At 37.0% G+C, this 25421-nt stretch overlaps 1 protein-coding gene across 2 annotated transcripts in view; it reads right to left on the bottom strand.

The window, feature by feature from the left end:
- The window catches only part of LOC131538706 (NACHT, LRR and PYD domains-containing protein 12-like), a 46410-nt gene extending 26911 nt beyond the window's left edge, over positions 1-19499 (bottom strand). Inside the window, exons 1-8 of one of the 2 annotated variants that reach the window (XM_058772750.1) lie at positions 19444-19499; positions 13937-14075; positions 13409-13661; positions 10968-11106; positions 10411-10692; positions 9431-9493; positions 8283-8330; positions 275-2093 (exon numbers count right to left, since the gene is read on the bottom strand). In XM_058772750.1, coding sequence (XP_058628733.1) covers positions 275-2093; positions 8283-8330; positions 9431-9493; positions 10411-10672 — 2192 coding nt within the window. In that variant the 5' untranslated portion in view covers positions 10673-10692; positions 10968-11106; positions 13409-13661; positions 13937-14075; positions 19444-19499. Of the gene's footprint in view, positions 1-274; positions 2094-8282; positions 8331-9430; positions 9494-10410; positions 10693-10967; positions 11107-13408; positions 13662-13936; positions 14076-15036; positions 15721-19443 lie in introns of those variants that run through there. The other variant, XM_058772748.1, reaches the window with a different exon arrangement.
- Positions 19500-25421: the final 5922 nt, after the last annotated feature.

Below are 25421 nucleotides of genomic sequence, written 5' to 3'. Positions count from 1 at the left end.
TCATATTTTGATTTTCTTTAATAATTCAACTCTTCATAACCATCAAACCTTTTTTTTTCAGTTTCCTTAATATTTGATACAATTAAGAATAATAAAATGGCTGACTTGAGTACATCATAACTGATGGTGGAGATATACTGTGATACAAATGTCATTACACACAATAATGCATTCACATGAATCACTTTTCTGAACAGTCTTGGCCAACGAGTCATGTAAAATTAAGGCCCAATTAAAATCACTGTGTATAAATTAATGTAAAGAAGATCCTTACAGTGCTCTTCTGGTGCTTTTGATCACTGGCAACAGTCTCATCAGTGCTTCATCAGATCTTCTGTATTTCTGCAGTTCAAACTTCTCTTGAGTCTCTTCTGACATCAGGAGCACAAACACCAGACCAGACCACTGAGCAGCGGAGAGATTCTGTGCTGAAAGTATTCCTGAGCTCAGATTCCTCTGGATTTCTTCCACAAAGTCATCTTTCAGTTCATTCAGACAGAAGAAGAGATTGATGGTCCTCTCTGTTGATCTCTCTATCTCTATCTTCTTTTTGATATAGTCAGTTGTGTCTTTGACATTCTTTGTTTTCAGTTCCAGTCCTGGCAGTAGTTCCTTCAGGTCACTTTGGTTGGACTCCTGTGAGAGACCCAGGAGGAACCGGAGAAAAAGGTCCAGGTGTCCATTCTCACTTTGTAAAGCTTTCTTGACTGCAGCCTTATGAAGCTTAAATATTGGCTTTTTGGACAGTTTCCAAGTCAGCTTTTCTCTCCATGATTTAATTAATAGGTTTGTTTTCTCATATTTGCTAATCAAAAACACATAGAGTGCAGCAAGGAATTCCTGGACGGTGAGATGTACAAAGCTAAAAACATTTCTTGTTGAAACAGCCTTTTCCTCCTGAAAGATCTGGGTGCATAACCCAGAGTACACTGACCCTTCACTGACATTTAGTCCACATTCTTCAAGATCTTCTTTGTAGAAAATCAGCTGACCTTTCTCCAGATGTAGAAAGGCCAGTTTTCCAAGCTTCAGAAGAATCTCATTAAAAGACCTGGGATTGGCTTTAGATTCAGGATCATGGTTGTATTTGTTCTCCATCTGTTGCTGCTGAGTAAGTAAGAAGTTTGTGTACATCCCTGTGAGAGTTGTAGGTGTTTTGGGATTGCTCTTTTGAGTCACCAGAGGCTGAAGAACAGTGAGAGAGATCCAGCAGAATACGGGGATGTGGCACATGATATACAGGCTCCTGGATTTCCTGATGTGACGGATGATGTTTCCAGCAACCTCAGGACTACTATTTTTGTTGAAATATTGCTCTTTCTGCTCATCGTTAAAGCCTCGTACCTCTGTCACCTGATCAATGTAGTCTCGGGGAATTAGACTGGCCGCTGCTGGTCTGGATGTGATCCATATGAGAGCAGAAGGAACCAGATGTGTCTTGATCAGGTTAGTTATTATGTTACTCACTGTTGTTTTTCCATTAAAATCTGTAAATCTGTCACCCTCTTTAAAGCTCAAAGGGAAGCAACATTCATCCAGCCCATCGAAGATGAACATGACCTTACCATCACCTTCAGGAAGAGAGGGCAATTCTTCAGGACAACTAAAGAAGTATTCGTTAAGCAGTCCTATGAGACTGAACTCTTCTTTAATCAAATTCAGCCTACGAAATGGAAGTGGAAATATGAAGACTATATCCTGATTTTCTTTTCCTTCAGCCCAGTCAAGGATGAATTTATTGACAGAGACTGTTTTTCCTACTCCTGCAATCCCCATTGTCAGCACTTTTCCATTTTGTTGACCTGTGTCACAATGGACTTTGAACAAGTCATTACATTTGATAGGCATCTCCTTGGCAGTCAATCGGTTGTGATTTGTTTCAATCTGTATCACCTCGTGGTCGTTCATTCTTCCACCAGTCTCATTTTCCACCACATATAAATCAGTGTATATATTGTTCAGGTATTTCCTATGACCTCTCTGAGAACTACCAACCAATATCTTCTTGTAGCTCTGTATTAATTTTTTCTTCAGTCTAAAGCTGATTTCTGTGTAATCATAAAGGGAAGCTTTACTGTCCTCTGAAGCTGATCCTTTGAGAAAGAAAGAAAAATTAAATAAAACAAACAGCAAAGGCTGATCATATTTTTAATAAATTCAATATAAAATCTATATGAAAATTGTAACCTGGGGTTTCATTTTTAAATGTAGCATACGCACAAAATGGGCAAAGAATATACATACGCATTCCATGCGCATATCGGGATTTGTAAAAAATAAACTTGCCATAAGTATGCACGCACCGTACAGACATTCTAGACCATGCTTACAAACTCTTTTTTACGGTGACGCATTGCTGCCACACACATTATTTTTCCACTCAATTATGTTGTAATAATTTAATGTTATGTCGTTTTAATGGCATCTTTTCTAGTAAAAACGAGATGTTATGTCCTTAAAACGACATAATTATCTCATTAACCTGACATCTTGTTAAAACTAAATTTTGACATACAGTATTGTTCAAAATAATAGCAGTACAATGTGACTAACCAGAATAATCAAGGTTTTTAGTATATTTTTTATTGCTACGTGGCAAACAAGTTACCAGTAGGTGCAGTAGATTCTCAGAAAACAAACAAGACCCAGCATTCATGATATGCACGCTCTTAAGGCTGTGCAATTGGGCAATTAGTTGAAAGGGGTGTGTTCAAAAAAATAGCAGTGTCTGCCTTTGACTGTACAAACTCAAAACTATTTTGTACAAACGTTTTTGTTTCTAGGATTTAGCAATCCTGTGAATCACTAAACTAATATTTAGTTGTATGACCACAGTTTTTAAAACTGCTTCACATCTGTGTGGCATGGAGTCAACCAACTTGTGGCACCTCTCAGCTGTTATTCCACTCCATGATTCTTTAACAACATTCCACAATTCATTCACATTTCTTGGTTTTGCTTCAGAAACAGCATTTTGATATCACCCCACAAGTTCTCGATTGGATTAAGGTCCGGAGATTGGGCTGGCCACTCCATAACATTAATTTTGTTGGTTTGGAACCAAGACTTTGCTCGTTTACTAGTGTGTTTGGGGTCATTGTCTTGTTGAAACAACCATTTCAAGGGCATGTCCTCTTCAGCATAGGGCAACATGACCTCTTCAAGTATTTTAACATATGCAAACTGATCCATGATCCCTGGTATGCGATAAATAGGCCCAACACCATAGTAGGAGAAACATGCCCATATCATGATGCACAGTACACTGTCTTCACTGTGTACTGTGGCTTGAATTCAGAGTTTGGGGGTCGTCTCACAAACTGCCCGTGGCCCTTGGACCCAAAAAGAACAATTTTACTCTCATCAGTCCACAAAATGTTCCTCCATTTCTCTTTAGGCCAGTTGATGTGTTCTTTGGCAAATTGTAACCTCTTCTGCACATGCCTTTTTTTTAACAGAGGGACTTTGCGGGGGATTCTTGAAAATAGATTAGCTTCACACGGACGTCTTCTAACTGTCACAGTACTTACAGGTAACTCCAGACTGTCTTTGATCATCCTGGAGGTGATCATTGGCTGAGCCTTTGCCATTCTGGTTATTCTTCGATCCATTTTGATGGTTGTCTTCCGTTTTCTTCCACGTTTCTCTGGTTTTGCTCTCCATTTTAAGGCATTGGAGATCATTTTAGCTGAACAGCCTATAAGTTTTGCACCTCTTTATAGGTTTTCCCTCTCCAATCAACTTTTTAATCAAAGTACGCTGTTCTTCTGAACAATGTCTTGAACGACCCATTTTCCTCAGGCTTTCAAATGCATGTTTAGCAAGTGCTGGCTTCATCCTTAAATAGGGGCCACCTGATTCACACCTGTTTCTTCACAAAATTTATGACCTCAGTGATTGAATGCCACACTGCTATTTTTTTGAACACACCCCTTTCAACTAATTCAACTAATTGCCCAATTGCACAGCCTTAAGAGGGTCCATATCATGAATGCTGGGTCTTGTTTGTTTTCTGAGAATCTACTGCACCTACTGGTAACTTGTTTGCCACGTAGCAATAAAAAATATACTAAAAACCTTGATTATTCTGGTTAGTCACATTGTACTGCTATTATTTTGAACAATACTGTATGTTGTTTTAACAAGATAATAACATCGTTTTAAGGACATAACATCTCATTTTTATGAGAAAAGATGTTTAGGCCTGCTTTGGTCCAAGGTTTTCGGTGGGCCAAAAAACCCCTGGCTATTGGCCCTGAGGAAGCACCGACGAGGCACGATCAAGCCCCGGAAGTGACAGTGGAAACACGACTGGCCCTGGCGCACGCCCTGATATTGCTATAGTCTATAGTTAGATGTGTTCCTGGGTCAACATATTTTCTTAACCATATTCCTACACCTACACCTAACCTTACAAATGAGTAATCCCTAAAATCAGAGGAACTGATAGATGAATTACACTGATGTACAGGCACCAAACACTGATTGTAATCCTAAACTTTACAAAAATTATAAACTGGTTCTTGAGATCTGATTGGTTAATCACAATGTTGTTCCAGGGTAAACAAAGATGTTGACCCAGGAACACGTCGCACTCAGCAATATCAGGACGTGCGGCCCTGGCACGCCTGCTTTTGGCCCAACAGTGGAAACGCGGCTATTGAGTAGACAGGGAGGCAGATCTAAGTGCAGGTGAACTTTAACTTAATTAGTTGCTACTGTAGATGTTCTCCGAGCTGAATCTTTTCAAAATTTCTTGCTTTTTCAGCCCTTTGTTGCCCCCCTGCCAACTTTTTTTGAGACGTGTAGTAGAGGGTGACGCGGGAGTGCATTTTCAAACCTCTCCCGTCCCATTCCCACAAAAAAAAAAATCTAGTCCCGTCCCAATCCCACGAAAAAACTAGGGGAAAATCCCGTCCCGTTCCACTCCCGGAAGAATTACTCCCATTCCCTCCCACTCCCGTTTTTTTTTTTTATAAATTTTGTTTTTGGCCGAAATCTGTCAGTTACAGTAAAAATCTAGTACAGATCACAGCGTGCCCACCTTAGTTGAATAAAAACCCAAAATGTAGTTATTTGTTATTATATTGAACTGAAAGCCAGTTTATGCACAGTGTAGGCTACATTGCACACATTCAATTTTATGTAAATCATCCATGCTAACACACACATTTTCTATTTGAATTTAGTTTTTTCATTTGAAAGTAGACATTTCACTCTCTATAGATATATTTTTCAAAGACGGAGTTTCGAAGTTTCTCGCTCAGAGACCTAAAGCGCACCTTGTTTGCTTTAAAGCGCAACGTTTCGTTGTTATTAAAGTGAGCACAGCGGCGCCTGTCCTGCAGCGAGCGCGCTATTCAGCTTCCACTCTCCACACAAACACTTCAAATAGCGCACATTTCTCTAGGTTAACATCATATTGAGCGGCCATGTAAAGTTGCTACTACATACATCTTTCAGATGAAAAGCCATATTTGAGGTCGATGAATGATAGTGTGTATTACCACATAGACCAGCCGTTAACAATCTGTCTGTCACGGACTGCGTCATTCACTTAACCAGCCACACCAAAGCAAACAGGAGGAGAGCGAGACAGGGCAACTGGAATTGACCTATCGTAAGCCCCGCCCCCCTTAGTTACTGTTGCTCCCTCGGACAAACAAAGGGAGTTGCTCACTGTCTTACAATGATAGCTACAGTGTGAAAACCTTGTCCCACGATGTTGTTGCACAATTTTGGACACAGAAGGCCACCAAATGGGAATTAAATATTCCATGGAGGGATCTATAAAATATTTAAAAATAAATACGGTGGGTAACTTGAAGCGAGGGTTTACAGATCACAATGCGAGCGGGAGAAGTCTCATATTACGGTCGGTCATCACGATCGCGGATGACAACATGCAGGATCAACACTGTTCATGTATTGCAGGGTACGATTAAATTAATGTACATTTAACCAGTTTAATATGGAGAGGCACTGAAATGTAGACCTTCGTTTGTGTGTTTTTGACCTACACTGTACAAGACGCAAGAACAGTCTGCTATTTAGGTTTGTACATCACTAACTTTAATGTTAGCTAGTTTTAGCCAGAGATACCTTGTTAAAGCACAAGATAACATTAACGTTCTGCTTGAGCAGATGAAAGTTGTGACTTAATGGGGCTTAATGGGACTTAGGGACATTTTGCTCTGTTTTGTTTGGATTCAGGAAATGTAATAAAATAAATTATATTGCCCATCCTCTAAAAGTGTAAAAGTGTAAAATTTCTCCGTTTAAACATTTGTTACGTTCTGTATGTTCTATTGTGAATAAAATATTGGCTCATGTGATTTGAAAGTCTTTTAGTTTTCATTTTATTCAAGTTTAAAAAATGTCCCAACATTTCCAGAATTTGGGTTGTAATAAACTAATCAAGTGTAAAAGAAAGCATATTTAAATATACTAGCTTAATTTTGCTCTCCGATTGGTCAGTTGTGACATTCCAAGGTAAGTTATTCCCCAATAATGAGCATCGTCAATCGAGCATTGGTACTATTTCTATGCTAAGACAAGAGGCGATCATAACACTGTTTACTGACAAGCATTAAAGAAGCTGCCCCTTAAAAGCAGATCATTTCACAATGTCAGAATGCTTTTTTTTTTTGCATGTATATTTGTTTTGTGTGCAAAAACCTTGTTAACATTATAAGTGAACCACAAGGAATATTTGAACGATTAAAAAAACCCGTAATTGACAGATCTAAAATAATGACAAACCAACACAACTGTAGAGTTTAAAAACACAAAAATGTCTTAAATTGTGGTTTAAGAGCAAGTGTATACTTAATTTTACAAATATGCTAATATTGCTTTGACAAAATGTCTTTTGTTGTTCTTATTAAACAGATGTTTTTGTTTGTATTTCATGTTCATATTCCTTTCATACCCACCCAGTCTCAGACCAGTAACAGCTAAGTGTACAGTGTTGGTACCCAAAATTGTGGCCTTAAACTGGCTGTGTCACCTCAAATTTACTACCCGGTCTCAGACCAGTGCACTTGGGCTGATTCTGGGGCATCAATCATTCCCACAAATGAACCAACATATTTCTTTTGGCCTACTAGATTTGGGCCATTATGTGGCCAAACCATTTTGGCTACCCGAATTACAGTATCTCACAGAAGTGAGTACACCCCTCACATTTTTGTAAATATTTTATTATATCTTTTCATGTGACGACACTGAAGAAATGACACTTTGCTACAATGTAAAGTAGTGAGTGTACAGCTTGTATAACAGTGTAAATTTGCTGTCCCCTCAAAATAACTCGACACACAGCCATTAATGTCTAAACCGCTGGCCACAAAAGTGAGTACACCCCTAAGTGAAAATGTCCAAATTGGGCTCAAAGTGTCAATATTTTGTGTGGCCACCATTATTTTCCAGCACTGCCTTAACCCTCTTGGGCAGAGTCCCAAGGGGAGTGGAGTCCTCTTCCACTCCTCATGACGACATCACGGAGCTGGTGGATGTTAGAGACCTTTCGTTTGAAGATGCCCCACAGATGCTCAATAGGGTTTAGGTCTGGAGACATGCTTGGTCAGTCCATCACCTTTACCCTCAGCTTCTTTAGCAAGACAGTGGTTGTCTTGGAGGTGTGTTTGGCCCAGTCTCCGAAGGCAGGGGATCATGCTCTGCTTCAGTATGTCACAGTACATGTTGGCCTTCATGGTTCCCTCAATGAACTGTAGCTCCCCAGTGCCGGCAGCACTCATGCAGCCCCAGACCATGACACTCCCACCACCATGCTTGACTGTAGGCAAGACACAATAATGATGGCCACACAAAATATTGACACTTTGGGCCCAATTTGGACATTTTCACTTAGAGGTGTACTCACTTTTGTGGCCAGCGGTTTAGACATTAATGGCTGTGTGTTGAGTTATTTTGAGGGGACAGCAAATTTACACTGTTATACAAGCTGTACACTCACTACTTTACATTGTAGCAAAGTGTCATTTCTTCAGTGTTGTCACATGAAAAGATATAATAAAATATTTACAAAAATGTGAATGGGTGTACTCACTTCTGTGAGATACTGTACATATTGTTAGGGTTAGTATTTTCTTGATTAGAATCTTTTTGCCATTAGAAATTAGAGTGATGTAGTTGTGTCTTGGGAATTACCATCTTTTATCCAAATTTATGGTGGTAAATCACTTTATCTGTTTTACTGGCTCTGTTTTAGTCTTATTGTTATGCTAATGAATGCCATGCCATGAAATAAATTGGTTTACCTTGTTTTTCTGTGTGTTTCTCTGCTGTCTCTGAGTATTTGTGTTGATCTGTGAGGATAAAGAAAATATGCATAAAGAATGAAAGAAAGAAATAGATAAAATGGTGCTAAATCATGTCAGTCCCATTAAATCAGTATGAGGTAATTACTCCAAAGTTAGTATTAGTAGTGTGTCTTGTTATAGTGATGTAAATGTAGAATTTACTGCAGCATTTGAGCCATAAGTGTTTATTGTTCATGTGATAGTGTTTCTAGTCAATGCAGAAACATTTACACTTTCACCTGTTTCAGCTTTTATATCCACACAGTCTCCAGTATGATTATTTCTCATCTGGATTCAAACTTTGTGTGCTGAAAGATGTGTTTTATAATTTTTTTCACAGATTTTCATACATTACCACTTACAGTGATATACACATTAGTTGAAAACAGTGTCATGTAAACGTACCCTCTATCATTAACGTACCTATCATTTTTTAGTCACAACCATTTATCAAACAAAAGCAACTATATTGTGATATTGTGTAACCATGAAAAAGAGAATGATCCAGGTTTTCTGGTTTATTATTTATTCTAAAATATTGCTTCTCCTGAACAACTTGACTCAATTTGAACAATTTTGAATAACTTATTATTATAATTATTATTAATTAAAAAAATAAAAACAAAGTAATAATAATAATTTGTCCCAGAAAGTTCACCGGATTGACACCATTTGTTCATCTTTAGGCCATGCTGACCAAAATTATTAAAAGTTTATTGATGTATTAAACCATTATTGATGTGTTAAACCACCAAACAGGAAGTGAGGCTGTATTTTCAGCATGTTTTGTCCTACTTAAATGAACCTTTTCATTTGTGACAGTAATCATGCCTTGATGATACCAAATCTATTTGGTGACAGTACCATCTGTAATATATTTGGACAGGCAACGTTTGAAGTGTGAGAAAGAAGACAGACACAGAATTAGCATTAACTCTGCATGCTCACTTTGCTGAATGCACACACACGTCATGTGCCTATAAAATAGGTTAACATAACATATTGTTTTGTATAAGATCAGAGATCTGCTGCTGATGTGATTGGCCCTGTAATTGCTGCTTGCAGTTATATTTTATTTCCATGTATAGATAGTGATTGTTATTTACTGCAGATCTGTTGTGAATCAGCTTCAGCAGGGACAGATGCCTTCATTTGGCCCTCAGCCTGACCTGTGTGTGAGAGAGAGAGAGAATTACTGACTAAGAAACATAAATCACACAAACACATGAGCAGAAAAGAGAAAAGTTTAAGTCAAACACTCACACTTGTCCCTTTTATTTAAAAACAACTTTGCTCCTCTTTTGGAGAAAATTCATAGTGATCTACAGAGATGTAATGCTCTTCCCGTATCATGGTTGGGGAGAATTTTACCTTGTTTAATGTATCCTATGATGATGCTGCCTATTTTACTTTCTAGCAAAGTTATTAAGGAGCTTAATGGCTGGCTATCTTGTTTTATATGGAGTAAAAGGAAACCAAAATTGAAAATGCATAAATTACAGCTTCCTATAATTTGTAAGGGTGGTTTGGATGTTCCCAATGTCAGATGGTACCAGCTGGCATGTCAACTTCGTTTTGTGGCGGACTGGTTAAAGTATGATCTTATGATCTATGTTCAATTTGGCTTGATCTTTCAGAATCTTTTGTTTGTTAGCAATCCAAAAAAGTAAAAATTTCTATCTGATCATACAGAACACTCTTAAGGCCTGGGTGCAGTCTTGCAAGTTAGAGGGTAGGTTTCATCTTACTTCAGGTCTTACACCAATGCAAAATAATCCTGATTTTCCTCCTGGCACTGACGATTCTGGGTTTCTAAATTGTTGTGATGGTTTAAAACAAGTAGCCTATGCCTGTGAATGTCTATATATTTTCCCACTATATCTATCTCTTTCATTTTATTATTTTATGTATTCATTTAGTCTTCTTTATTGTGTACACCTTATATGGAGAAATTTTTATGTTAGGTCTGCCTGAGCTGCCTTTTCTTTTCCTTGTTTGTTCTGTTGGAACATTTATCAAAAACCTCAATAATAATAATTAAAAAAAACAATCACACTTGTAAGCAGTCACAGTGAATTAATGTTACCTTGCTTGTGTTTGTTCTCCAGCTGCTCAGACAGATTATTCTGGTTCATCTTCCTCAAGATGTCTACTGTGATCTTCACAGCTTCTTCTGGTCCAAAACACACCATCATCTTATCCACTGTGTCGAATATATCTGCCTTTTCCATTTCTGACTTTGACATACGCTTATGACATGCATTTATTAAGTGCCAATGAAACTCCTTCAGTTCAGCTTCTACCAGCTCCTTCAGTGAGTTCACGAGCAGCTCTTCAGCAGACGCCATCCTCCTTCACCGACCCACAGCTGCAGGACAAGAAGAAAAAGATCTGTAGTTTCACTCTTAGCATGAACTCAAGTGTTCAAATGTTATTTGCGTTATGAAATGAAGCTGTGAGCAGAGTCATATGAAGCATCAGAAAGTTATGTTGAACAAATCTGCTATAATTACATCAATAGTTTATTTATGATCTTTTAATGTATACAGTGTCTCAGTGCTGTCTGAGAAGTCCAGAATGAACAGATACAAGAGACTTTTAGGTTTATATATGTTAGTAATTCATGATGTAGTATTTACTAACCATGAATAATGACAATGTTGATGTTTCCTGTTCCTCCGCTGAACTGCATATTGATCAGAACTTCTGAAACTCTTTTTTATTTCTGCATTTTCATAAAGGACTTTGCAGGGGGTTTTCTTCAGAACTTCAACCTGTTAATCTAGAACATTTTTGGAAACTATGGTTTAGTTAAGGATGGGTCAAGACATATTGATGTTATATATCTTATTATTAACACATTAATGTTATATATGTTAAATGTGTGTACTGTGTTAGTCTAACTGAGACTTGTCATAGCACTTGCATATTATTGCTTCTTTTGACAGATACATTTACTAATGTTATGCTATGTTACATTACTCTGGGCATTTTTTATTAAAATAATGCCAATTAAATTAAAATGACAAGAAAGTCTTGTCTGAAAGGTGCAATCAATGTTTTAATCGGTTAAAATGAATGGAAAATATCGTGTTTTTCCGTGCGCTGTACACGCAGTTGTCATCAGTGGAAAAACCCCTTTTTGTCTGATCGGATAGCTATCTGATCGTGAAAAGACCAGGTGTAAATGCCCTCCGAAACGCATTCGAGACAGATATAAATCTGATCGCTCAAACCACTTCAGGAGGAGGTCTGGGCCGCATTCCAGACAAAACTGGACAATTGTAAATGCATCTGGTCGTTGAAACCACATATGTCAATTTTACTCCTCCCAAAATGTTAAAATAATAAACGTATGAGAACGTATTATAGGCTATATGACATTATAGACAGATATGATTGCGCTAATGCAACACGCATCGCTGTGGATGAGTAGCTGATGCGCAAGTTTGTCGATGTGCAAGCTGCCATGAATGAAACTGAAAGTAAGATGCAGACGGTCAACACACAATCATCTTCATTAAAAGTAGTTAGTCAAACTTATCTTTCCAGTGCTGATGCCGCATGCTCTCCTATTGCGATCTTTGATCTTGAAATGAGCTGATAATTAATAAAATGCAGCGCTTATCTTTTGATTTTGTTGAGATAAACTCAACAAAACATTTTAAACAAATCAGATACCGATCAACGCAAAAGCATGTAATGACCAGGTGTAAACAGGCCCTATGTCACTACACTTACATTTCTGAATGGTTTCTGAACTCCTGCCACTCACATGTTGTAGGACAAACTAAAGAACAATTAGACCAGGATTACTGGACTGAAAATAAAATTATCTTCCAAAGTATCCTAATGTTCAGGACTCACAGACATTCTAACATTCTTTAATGCCAAAGCTGCAATAAACCATGTTGTGACGGTGAATTAAAGGCAGTGAGTAAACAGTCAACTTCAAATTGTTCCTCTTAGTGGCATGAAAATCATTTGTTATTTAAATTAGATTTAATTATATACAGAAAGGAAACAAAGAATGTTCCCCTTTGGCCAAAAAGCAGAAAAGGTCTGAAGCTAGAAGACAGAGACTGCAAAAGACAAAAGACAAACACCTGTACGGCAAACATGAGGTGGATTGATGTGATGACAGATCAGTGAAGTAATTATTGTGTAGACCACTGTCTAAAATTCACTTGTTTCAGTGTAACTCAGAGACAGTCTTGCTGATCCACGTCAGTACATGGCAGCAAACTACTTGAATTTACTTGCATGCTAATGCTAGCTAAATAATTGCAACCCCATTAAGTATTGGACTGAATGGATTACATGACATGATTACAGTATTTCATACACACAAAGACAAAAGCCAGTTGCATTTCACGGTAATGCTTTAGATTACAACCTGCAATGTACTGCGACGTAAACAGAATTTACAGCGTAACTTTATGTAATTATAGTGTACCTATTCAGAACCTCCGTGTAGGTATAAGGAATAATATGTGAAGTGGAAATAAAGATAAAAAAATAAATCTATTGAGCTCTACTTTTCCAAACTCATATTTCACGGATCCACATTAACAAACTATACGCATTTATTAACACTTCATTATTGCAATAGTAGTTTTCTATATTTGGCAGTTACTTCTATTCCATAACTGTTGTTTTTTAACACTTGCACTGAATTTAACTGAAGTTAATTGAGTGTTGGTGGAGTAGAAATGCTGCTGCTTTTACTGATTGAGTTTGTTATAGAGTTTACCATATAGACGCAATATTGAATCAAAACTGTCTGGAGATGCATGAAGCTGTTGAGTGATAGTTTCTGCCTCAAAGAGTTAAGAGCGCATGATAAGAAATACTGTTTGAGAATCACAGACTCACTTTTAAACACAGTAAAAACAATGTCAGAACACACAGTTTTCTGTGATTCACCAACAAAGACACACTTGATCATGTTTGATATAAAGAGGTTTACATAAATCATCAAAATGACTTCAGCACAGCAAGTCTCGGAAGCTCAGAGTGACCAATGACACATCATAAGACGACACACATACATGAAAACAACTAAATAAAGATCAAACACTCACCTCAAATAATATTTGCAGACTTTTCTATTTCCTCCTCTGAAACTGTTGTGTTGAACAGCAGCTCCAAAACACACCATCATCTTATCCACTGTGTCGAATATATCTGCCTTTTCCATTTCTGACTTTGACATACGCTTATGACATGCATTTATTAAGTGCCAATGAAACTCCTTCAGTTCAGCTTCTACCAGCTCCTTCAGTGAGTTCACGAGCAGCTCTTCAGCAGACGCCATCCTCCTTCACCGACCCACAGCTGCAGGACAAGAAGAAAAAGATCTGTAGTTTCACTCTTAGCATGAACTCAAGTGTTCAAATGTTATTTGCGTTATGAAATGAAGCTGTGAGCAGAGTCATATGAAGCATCAGAAAGTTATGTTGAACAAATCTGCTATAATTACATCAATAGTTTATTTATGATCTTTTAATGTATACAGTGTCTCAGTGCTGTCTGAGAAGTCCAGAATGAACAGATACAAGAGACTTTTAGGTTTATATATGTTAGTAATTCATGATGTAGTATTTACTAACCATGAATAATGACAATGTTGATGTTTCCTGTTCCTCCGCTGAACTGCATATTGATCAGAACTTCTGAAACTCTTTTTTATTTCTGCATTTTCATAAAGGACTTTGCAGGGGGTTTTCTTCAGAACTTCAACCTGTTAATCTAGAACATTTTTGGAAACTATGGTTTAGTTAAGGATGGGTCAAGACATATTGATGTTATATATCTTATTATTAACACATTAATGTTATATATGTTAAATGTGTGTACTGTGTTAGTCTAACTGAGACTTGTCATAGCACTTGCATATTATTGCTTCTTTTGACAGATACATTTACTAATGTTATGCTATGTTACATTACTCTGGGCATTTTTTATTAAAATAATGCCAATTAAATTAAAATGACAAGAAAGTCTTGTCTGAAAGGTGCAATCAATGTTTTAATCGGTTAAAATGAATGGAAAATATCGTGTTTTTCCGTGTGCGCTGTACACGCAGTTGTCATCAGTGGAAAAACCCCTTTTTGTCTGATCGGATAGCTATCTGATCGTGAAAAGACCAGGTGTAAATGCCCTCCGAAACGCATTCGAGACAGATATAAATCTGATCGCTCAAACCACTTCAGGAGGAGGTCTGGGCCGCATTCCAGACAAAACTGGACAATTGTAAATGCATCTGGTCGTTGAAACCACATATGTCAATTTTACTCCTCCCAAAATGTTAAAATAATAAACGTATGAGAACGTATTATAGGCTATATGACATTATAGACAGATATGATTGCGCTAATGCAACACGCATCGCTGTGGATGAGTAGCTGATGCGCAAGTTTGTCGATGTGCAAGCTGCCATGAATGAAACTGAAAGTAAGATGCAGACGGTCAACACACAATCATCTTCATTAAAAGTAGTTAGTCAAACTTATCTTTCCAGTGCTGATGCCGCATGCTCTCCTATTGCGATCTTTGATCTTGAAATGAGCTGATAATTAATAAAATGCAGCGCTTATCTTTTGATTTTGTTGAGATAAACTCAACAAAACATTTTAAACAAATCAGATACCGATCAACGCAAAAGCATGTAATGACCAGGTGTAAACAGGCCCTATGTCACTACACTTACATTTCTGAATGGTTTCTGAACTCCTGCCACTCACATGTTGTAGGACAAACTAAAGAACAATTAGACCAGGATTACTGGACTGAAAATAAAATTATCTTCCAAAGTATCCTAATGTTCAGGACTCGCGTACATTCTAACATTCTTTAATGCCAAAGCTGCAATAAACCATGTTGTGACGGTGAATTAAAGGCAGTGAGTAAACAGTCAACTTCAAATTGTTCCTCTTAGTGGCATGAAAATCATTTGTTATTTAAATTAGATTTAATTATATACAGAAAGGAAACAAAGAATGTTCCCCTTTTGGCCAAAAAAGCAGAAAAGGTCTGAAGCTAGAAGACAGAGACTGCAAAAGACAAAAGACAAACACCTGTACGGCAAACATGAGGTGGATTGATGTGATGACAGATCAGTGAAGTAATTATTGTGTAGACCACTGTCTAAAATTCACTTGTTTCAGTGTAACTCAGAGACAGTCTTGCTGATCCACGTCAGTACATGGCAGCAAACTACTTGAATTTACTTGCATGCTAATGCTAGCTAAATAATTGCAACCCCATTAAGTATTGGACTGAATGGATTACATGACATGATTACAGTATTTCATACACACAAAGACAAAAGCCAGTTGCATTTCACGGTAATGCTTTAGATTACAACCTGCAATGTACTGCGTACGTAAACAGAATTTACAGCGTAACTTTATGTAATTATAGTGTACCTATTCAGAACCTCCGTGTAGGTATAAGGGAATAATATGTGAAGTGGAAATAAAGGTAATAACCTGTAAAATTACAAATTATTTATATTGTAAGTATTTTGAAACTAAGGGGTACCTATTCTAATATTACGTGGTATGTATGATGTAACAACAATCTTATATTTGCAATTAATTTAGCAAAACCATACATTGTGTACCTTTTTATAGCCTACACATACACTATATTGCCAAAAGTATTGGGTCACCCCCTTCTAATGAACAGGTTTGACTACTTTAGTAATTTCTATAAGTACAAATCTTAATGTTTAAGCATATAATGATATTCTAGGCAATTGTGTGCTTCTAATATTATAGCAACAGTTTGGACAGGACCCTTTTCTATTCTAACATGACAATGCCTCTGTGTATAAGGCAAGGTTCAAAAAGAAATGATTGATTTAGTCAGTGTGGGAGAACTTGACTGGTCTGCAGAAAGCTGAGTCCTAATCCCAGCTGAACACCTCTGGTGTGACTTTAAATGCGGATCTTGAGCCAAAAACTCATCAGCAAACACCAATGACTTGTACATACACTATACGGACAAACGTATTGGGACACCCCCTACTTTAGAACAGAAAAAGGCACTTCCAAAACTGTGGCAACAAAGATGGAAACATAATTCATGTATTTAAAAATTGTATTTCCATCTCTGTTGCAAAAGTTTTGGAAGTATCTAAAATAACTGTACCCATATGTACAAGTCATTGGTGTTTGGTGAAGAGTTTTTGGCTCAAGATCTGCATTTAAAGTCACACGAGAGGTGTTCAGCTTGGATTAGGACTTGGCTTTCTGCAGACCAGTCAAGTTCTTCCACACTGACTCAATCAATCATTTCTTTTTTGCTATCAAAACATCACAGTATACATCCTCTGAAATACAAATGTTGTATCATGCATTTTTTTCTGTGAACAGCTGGAAAGAGGTAAGCTTCTTTTAAGCTGCATTGAACCTTGATGGTATATCATGCAAAGTTATTTGGTGATAGTGGTGTTGGGAAGTTGCTGGTGTGACTCAGCTGAGATTGACGAATTGACTTGTGAATTATAGCTGAAACTCATTAACTCATTTCACTAGATGTCACTACATTCAGTAATCATCATGTTTCCTTTAATAATAGAATGGTTAAAAAATACCTAGACCTATAATAAAATAGCAATATAAAATTATAAAAGTATATTGTCTTTCTAAATCACTCCCAAACATAAGATTGTTGTTTAGGCCATACCACGTAATATAAGAATTGGTACCCCTTAGTTTCAAAATACTTACAGTATAAATTATTTGTAATTTTACAGGTTGTTACTGTCAGTCCTCTGTCGTATGTGTCATGTGTTCCTGCCTCTTGTGTCCATATTTGGTCTTGTTCCTGTCCTTGTTAAGTGTGATTATTAGTTAAGTCTTGTCCAGCTGTGTTTTAGTAATTATCAGTGATTGTCATGTGTATTTAGTTCCTGCCTGTTTAGTTAGATTTCGTCTGGTCTACTCGTTATTCCCCGGTGTTCCTGTCTGTGTCAACCTTGCCTTGTCTTGCCCTGTCCTGATGTCACCATTAAAGACTATTATTTTGAAGTTTATCCTCGTCTGTGTGTTCCTCATTCCTCCCTGCTGTGTGCACCGTGACAGTTACCCCTTTATTCGTCGCCATATTATTCCCCAATACCTACACGGAGGTAATGAATAGGTACATTATAATTGCAAAAAAGTTACGCTGTTATGCAGTTTACTTACGCAGTTCTTTGCAGGTTGCATATCTGGTTGTTACCCCCTTATTACCCAAACATAACACATTGTTCCCTTATACCTACACATACGTTCTTTACAGTTTGCACATTTTAGAGTGGCCTTTTATTGTGGCCAGCCTAAGGCACACCTGTGCAAAAATCATGCTGTCTAATCAGCATCTTGATATGCCACACCTGTGAGGTGGATGGAGTATCTCGGCAAAGGAGAGGTGCTCACTAACACAGATTTAGACAGATTTGTGAACAATATTTCAGAGAAATAGGCCTTTTGTGTACATAGAAAAAGTCTTAGATCTGTGAGTTCAGCTCATGAAAAATGGGGGCAAAAACAAAAGTGTTGTGTTTATAATTTTGTTCAGTGTATATATAGTCAGTAAATGTCAACATATTGAAGTTAATATGAGCAGTGACCAGTATCCAGTGAAGAGCAATCGCGGTAATGTGATGTAAAGTATGGTGGACTATCTTGTCCGTCTGTGTCTGCAGTAAACCGGCTGTACATCTTTCAGGGTTTGTTTCTTAATTCATTTGAATATTCAATTCTTTGAGTATCGTCACTTGCTGGGATCAAAGTAAACAAAACACTCTTACTCATTTACCAGAAGAAATATTTAGTTGTCTGCTTCATTAAGAATCTGACTTTGTTTCTCTGAAAAAGACATTATCCCAGATTGCGAAAAGGTGACTGGTAACCTTTACCTGTACTAGTTATAATATGCATTCACATCAGTGTCATCATTGACAAGAGGACCTCTAGTGGACATATGGGTACCTGCATCTGTCTGTGTTCTGCTACTGCATTAGACTTTGGTTGCTTGCAGTTTATGCATTGGTTTGTGCAAGTTAATTTGACATCTGCGCTGATGGTTTATGTAGAGTCAGTATAACCATGAGGATGAAGAGTGAATCTCTCCTGTGTTTGCTTCAAGAACTCTGAACTTTTGTGGCGGTTTGTGCAGCAGCTGGAGTCTGAGCTGAGAGGAGACATTTTCTTGTGTGTCTGTGTGAAATCGAAGACATTTATACTGCACTGAACTGCAGCTGTACTTTACTTACATGTAGCTGTATTACATTGGACTCCTGATGTACTGCAGTGTAACGGCACAATGAAAAACTGTAGGACAATTAAAATGAAGTACAGCAGCTCAACAGTGAAAGGTAGTGTAAATAAAGAATGGAAATGTGTGGAGTTAATGCATGAATATGTTCCTACTGCTTCTGATATTTCTATTTACTTTGTGGGAAAGATACATGATTTACTGCAATAGTTAATAACTGGTGATTTTCAGCACATGCATTAAATAACAGATTATTTGAATTCATAATAAATCATTATTATAGTATAAATCTATTGAGCTCTACTTTTCCAAACTCATATTTCACGGATCCACATTAACAAACTATACGCATTTATTAACACTTCATTATTGCAATAGTAGTTTTCTATATTTGGCAGTTACTTCTATTCCATAACTGTTGTTTTTTAACACTTGCACTGAATTTAACTGAAGTTAATTGAGTGTTGGTGGAGTAGAAATGCTGCTGCTTTTACTGATTGAGTTTGTTATAGAGTTTACCATATAGACGCAATATTGAATCAAAACTGTCTGGAGATGCATGAAGCTGTTGAGTGATAGTTTCTGCCTCAAAGAGTTAAGAGCGCATGATAAGAAATACTGTTTGAGAATCACAGACTCACTTTTAAACACAGTAAAAACAATGTCAGAACACACAGTTTTCTGTGATTCACCAACAAAGACACACTTGATCATGTTTGATATAAAGAGGTTTACATAAATCATCAAAATGACTTCAGCACAGCAAGTCTCGGAAGCTCAGAGTGACCAATGACACATCATAAGACGACACACATACATGAAAACAACTAAATAAAGATCAAACACTCACCTCAAATAATATTTGCAGACTTTTCTATTTCCTCCTCTGAAACTGTTGTGTTGAACAGCAGCTCTGAAATTAATTTCACTTCCGTAAAACAAGTGAAACAGGTTTTCAGATAGAGATGTGAGAATCAGAGGAATGATAACCATGCATCAATATTCACACACACACACACGCACATGTTTGTTTTTTTGTGAATTGTGGGGACATTCCATAGGCGTAATGGTTTTTATACTGTACAAACCGTATTTTCTATCACCCTACACCAACTCTACACTTAAACCAGCAGACCTGGGCATTGTACGGCCCCCGGGCCACATCCGGCCCTCTGGCTATGCTTGACTGGCCCGCATGAGGTAATTCGTGAATTAAATGTCAATCGCAAATAGGTGTAATTAAGTGTATGCAATACAACTGCACTGCTTTTATTTTCAAGGCAACAGCTATTATAATTAGTCCCCATTATTATTATTATTGTTGTTATTGTTATTAGGCTTTTTAATTTATATAGCCTACGTCCGTTCGTGTGACTGTATCTCAAATGTGTTTGCGTCAATGTAGGACAGCTTTCAAGAAATGTGAGTTTGCCGTTATCCCTTAAATATGTTAGCTAACGTAAAAAAAAAAATCTTATTTTTGTCAAAATATGTTTCTTCATTACACATCTTGTTTGGTCATATTTTGTATTATTGCATGTTGAAAATAGCCTAATTTACTTCGCTACGCAGACGCAAAATGTGAAACTGCAGTCTAAGCTAACATTTTTAGAAATATTTGTAAGATATTATATATTCAGCTTATTTTACTTAACCTGTTTTGTATCTTATTTAATCCATAAATTAGTAATTAAAAGACTAATTAAAAGTTTTTTTTTTTATAAAAGCGAAATTCGTTTAATTTTGATCAACAATAATGATAAACTAATTGGAGCAGGTCCTTTAGATCATTTTAAAACGTCAAATAGCCTTCAATTTATAGGTTATAACTGCATCTGTCTCGGATGTAGACTGGTGAAGATTTATTTTAATCAACCTGTTTGTGCGGCGTATGGAATGCACCTGCATGCAGGGAGGCGCCCACGCAATGAGTTGCATTTTTTCCTGACAATGAAACAACTTAAAATCAGATCGGAACTGAATTTATTTCTGTAAACTCATAATAACAAAACACTGCTTTTGTAAAATAATGAAAACAAACAGGACGCGCTTTCTGCCATCTCTGAATCTGGAGTGTGTTACAAAAACCCCCCGAAACTCCCCAAAGCGTATGGCTACCTCACAGACATGTGAAATATATCTATAGAACGTTTTAAAAACTTTTAAACAAATATTCCCTGATTATTGCAATCTGTATGTAGGTTGCATTTCTCTCTGAAGGCGCGTCCAGAATGGCGATGAGAGTCATTATTGTGTATTTCATCTTTGCAGCCGACAAGGACTCATAAACACTAGTTTATTAATAAATAATTAAAATATCTCCTTTTTTTCCCCGACACATTCATAATCATTAGGTGACTTTTGCCTGTGCTTGGTGGCAAACTTCATGCGTGTGCTTGAGCGTGGAATATATCGAAGCTCATTGGATTACGCCTATTAGCTTTAGGGGGGCAGCCCTATTAAATACCCACTAGATGTCTCTGTTAAAGTTTTTAAAGCATTTTATAGCTACGCGTTTCCGTAGTCGGATTAATTCCGCTTTCAGAACTGTCACGTCCGTAACGGAGAAATGTCCGTTCGTAACATTGATTTTTCCTCTGAAACACAAAAATGAATATATTGAAATATGTATATTTTATGTTTTGTGAATAGTCAATTGTGAATATTGTTGCCTCTGGGCTGTGCATTGTAAATCACAGAAAGTCTACAAAATACGTTGTCTCCCAAAAACTTTTTTTTTTTGTCACATTCGTAATGTGTATTTTCATCATCTAAAATAATATGTTTATAGACTAATAATTTACTGATGTCTGGACTCTACTTTCAGGGGTTTAGAAAAATATAAAGAGATGGTTCAGTATACTGGTAGTGAATACATTCTATGAGAATTTATGTTTCAGGTTTTGACTGCGAATGTCACGTCCATAATCTTTGAAATACAAAGTTGTGATGGTAGTTTTTGAAACACTGCAAAAAAAATTCACATTTTCAAAACTGTTTTTGTGAATGTTCATTAAATAGTGATATAATTGTGTGCTCACCATTTTCATTGTATGATTGTAATGTTTCATATACTGTTTTTTATAAAGAGATATAAAATATATTGGGTAGAACTGGAGTTAAGTGCAGAGGTCCGGCCCTCTGCAACCGCCCAAGTTTCTCATGTGGCCCCTTGGGAAAATTAATTACCCACCCCTGATCTAGTGTGTTGTTACAAAACCTTTCCACAAAAATTGGATTTCATGCATGTACAACTATCAAATGGACATGTTCACTGAAAACATGCTATATAAACCAGAAATAAACATACATATTTAATTATATTTTCGATATATCTGTACAAATACTAGAATAAATTCTTATTTTATTAATCTTTAGCATAAAAAACTAAGTTTTCATGATTGTGAGTGAGTAGGGTTGTAACGGTATGAGATTTTCACAGTATGATTATCGTCTTAGAAAATATCAGTTTCACGGTATATATTAAACAACAATTCTTATCCTGTAACAATGACCCTTAAAATAATAAGAATAAGTTTTCTGAGTGAACAAATCCTTTATTACAACAAACTTAAAACCATTTTAATTAAAGAATTGAAGTCTCCCTTCTGAAAAAATTATAAATAAATGAAAAAACTATTAAAAATCTCCCATTTGAAAAAAAGGAAATTTTGGGGAAAATGTGGAAAATTTCAAATATAAAAATTAAATTAGAAGGGAAAAGGAAGCAAGTTTTTAAAAAAAAAAAAAATTAGATTAGACAAAAATAAACCAAACTCCTTCCTTTTAAACAGCATAAATGGGAGAGCAAAAAGTGCAAAACCATGTTTGTTACTGTTTTTCAGCAGCATGTATTTCTTTGTTTCTTTTTAGTCCAAGTTGTGATGAAGAAATGTAAGCATGTTGAGATTTTCAGGACTCAATCTTGACCGCTGAGGTGAGAGAATGTGCCCACTTGTACTGAACATCCTCTCCGAAGGCACACTTGTGGCAGGGATGCAGAGATACTTCCTGGCCACATTTGCCAGGAGAGGCATTTCTTCGTCATGCATTTTCCACCAAGCCAGAGGGTCAGCGTCAGTGGTAGGAAGAGACTTGTACATTCTCATTTCAGACAGCACCTTATCACGGACATTATTATTTCCTGAGGCTACCTTTTTCTGCCTAGATGAAGTAATTCACTTTAGCAAACCAGACCGACCTTTTTGCTTCCTTTTAGTGGTGGCAGTAGTACCGCTTCCCTCTCCAGCCTCATTTTCTTCCCTTTCTGCTTGAGGATGTTTTCTATCTAAAGGAACTGCTTCTGCAAGATTCACGGCTTCTTCCACACATGCCTCAACTGTGTCATCCAGGTTTTTACAGAAGCTTCCCATAAATCGGGCATCCACAAAGGTGTAGCACTCGTTCCACCCGCTCTGTGTATCTCACTTCTAGCAAGTCTTCCCTCATTACTTGCTGCTTCTGTCTGATGAGTTGGTTGTCTTCAGCTTGCTCAGTGAGGATTTCACTGCCTATGTGCTCCAATACTGGTGTGAGTGAAGACAGTGTGACCTGTTTCTCCGAGGCCAGGGCATCAGTAAGGTCACTGAGCGGTTGAAGGACCTGCTTGACATTCTCAAGTATGGCAATGTCACTGTCTTTTGGCATGAGATGCCTTGTACTCCTGTCACTACCAGAAACCTGGAGATCATCTCAAAAGATGATCCCCATCTTATCACATCATGGATGAAGGCATGCTCAGGGAGTTCCAGGTCTGCCTGTTTTTTTTTGTTTAATTCTCTTTTCCAACTCCGAGAAAATCCTTGAATCAAGTGTCGACATGATCTGACAACAGATTCCACCCTTTGGATCTTCAAGGCTTTGTTAATGGCCAGATTTAAATTGTCGCCAAAACAAGTGAGCCAAACACAAGGGAAGTCTGAAAAGGCCTTCTTCATATTTGTTGCATTATCTGTGGTAATTCCACAAACACTTTTTCCTTTGAAAGCTTCCAATCCTGGAGCATGTTTTCAAACATTTCTGAGATGTTTTCTGAGGTGTGGTCTTCAGGAAAAAAATTAGACTCCAAACAATGGTACTTAAGATGAAAACCAACAGCTTCCTTCAGCTGTTCTTCAACGCTGGCTCTGACCTCTTTGTACATGCAAGGGATTTCATTGGTGGAAAAGTACATTTTTGATGGTACTTTGTACACTGGGACTGCCTTCTTCATTAGGTGGAGAAAACCAGGTTTTTCCACTACTCGAAAGGGCATCATGTCTTTGGCAATAAAATAATAATTCCTTTTGCAAGCGACTCTGTGACAGTTTGTTGAGCTGGATCAGGAAGTGTCTTTGCAAAGAATGACCAGAATTATGACAAACCAAATTACAATCGTGACAAAAACAGAATGTAACAACATATAACTGTGTAGACAACAAGGATGCAGAAAATAATTTAGATGGGGGCAAACAGAGTGACAGTTTTTTTTAGGTTTTAAAGTGATCAAAATTGCTGGCAAATATGAAGACTTCAATCTGAGAGCTTTCCAACGATTTATAGTTTGTCAAGATTAGTGTAACTAGTGTAATTAGTGTAACATAAGTAATGTAACTAATTACTTTTAAAATAAAGTAATCACAAAAGTAACTTGATTACTTTTAAAAGGAGTAATAACAGGCAAGAATCTGATACACGGGGAAAAACAGGCAAGGCAAGACTATGAATAACCTAGGAAAACTAGGACAGGTTCTATAAAGTAGCTATCAGCTAACACAGTGAAAAACGCTTAACAATACTCAGCAAGTAGATCAGGATTTGAGTGTGTTTTATACAGTGGGTGTAATAGCTTTCAGGTGAGCGTGTGATTGGTGACAGCTGTGTGATCAGTGCAATGGATGATGGGAAATGCAGTCCAGTGTGAAGTGTGGTGTGAGAGTCAATATGATGGAGAGGCGACCTCTTGTGGCAGTCTGACAGAAGACCACGAACCAGATTCGTGACACCGACACTGTGTGTCAGTGAGAAAACGTGTCGGATGCAATGGACGCAGCCAAAGACAATAGATATGCAATATCAGTATTGACGGTAAATTTGTTGAAATGAATAACTTTTTTTTTTTTGGGTCCCACTTTATATTAGGTGGCCTTAACTACTATGTACTTACATTTAAATTAATAATTTGATACAATGCACTTATTGTGTACATACATGTTTTTACATTGTACTTATATTTTTAAAAATACCTATATGTATTTACATCTGTAATTAATTTCTGTAATTACATTTATAATTACACTGTTGACCCATCCCTTACACCTTAACCCACCCTTAAACCTACCCATACCACCAAACCTGTCCCTAACCTTACCTGTATCCCACCTCAATAGCAGGAAAAGTGTTTTGCAATACAATATAAACACAATAAGTACATTGTACTTATTTTTTGATGTAAGTACATAGTAGCTAAGGCCACCTAATATAAAGTGTAACCTTTTTTTTGTAATGTACTGTAGGGTTTGATACATAAATATAATTTTAATTTAGCTCAAAGGGAATCATTTATGATTTTATAGGTAATTTGAACAGAATCACTGTTTCACGGCTGATCACTGAGTCTTCAGCGATTCACTGAACGAGCCGTATAACATCAACTCTGCACTGGATATTAAAATCCAAAATATAGTGAAAACACTATTAATAAGCACAGTAACAAGATTGGCAGATTAAGATATTAACTTGTAAGCACAAAACACAAGATACTTCTCTTTTGAATATAAATAAGACTTTATTTATATAAACCTAAGACATAAACTAATCTAACATGAACACACGCATTCACACATTCAC

This window comes from Onychostoma macrolepis, chromosome 04 (genome assembly GCF_012432095.1).
Source record: "Onychostoma macrolepis isolate SWU-2019 chromosome 04, ASM1243209v1, whole genome shotgun sequence".
NCBI classification, from domain to species: domain Eukaryota; kingdom Metazoa; phylum Chordata; class Actinopteri; order Cypriniformes; family Cyprinidae; genus Onychostoma; species Onychostoma macrolepis.
Note: the sequence above shows the minus strand (reverse complement) of the source record. Positions and strands in the feature narration are given on the sequence as shown.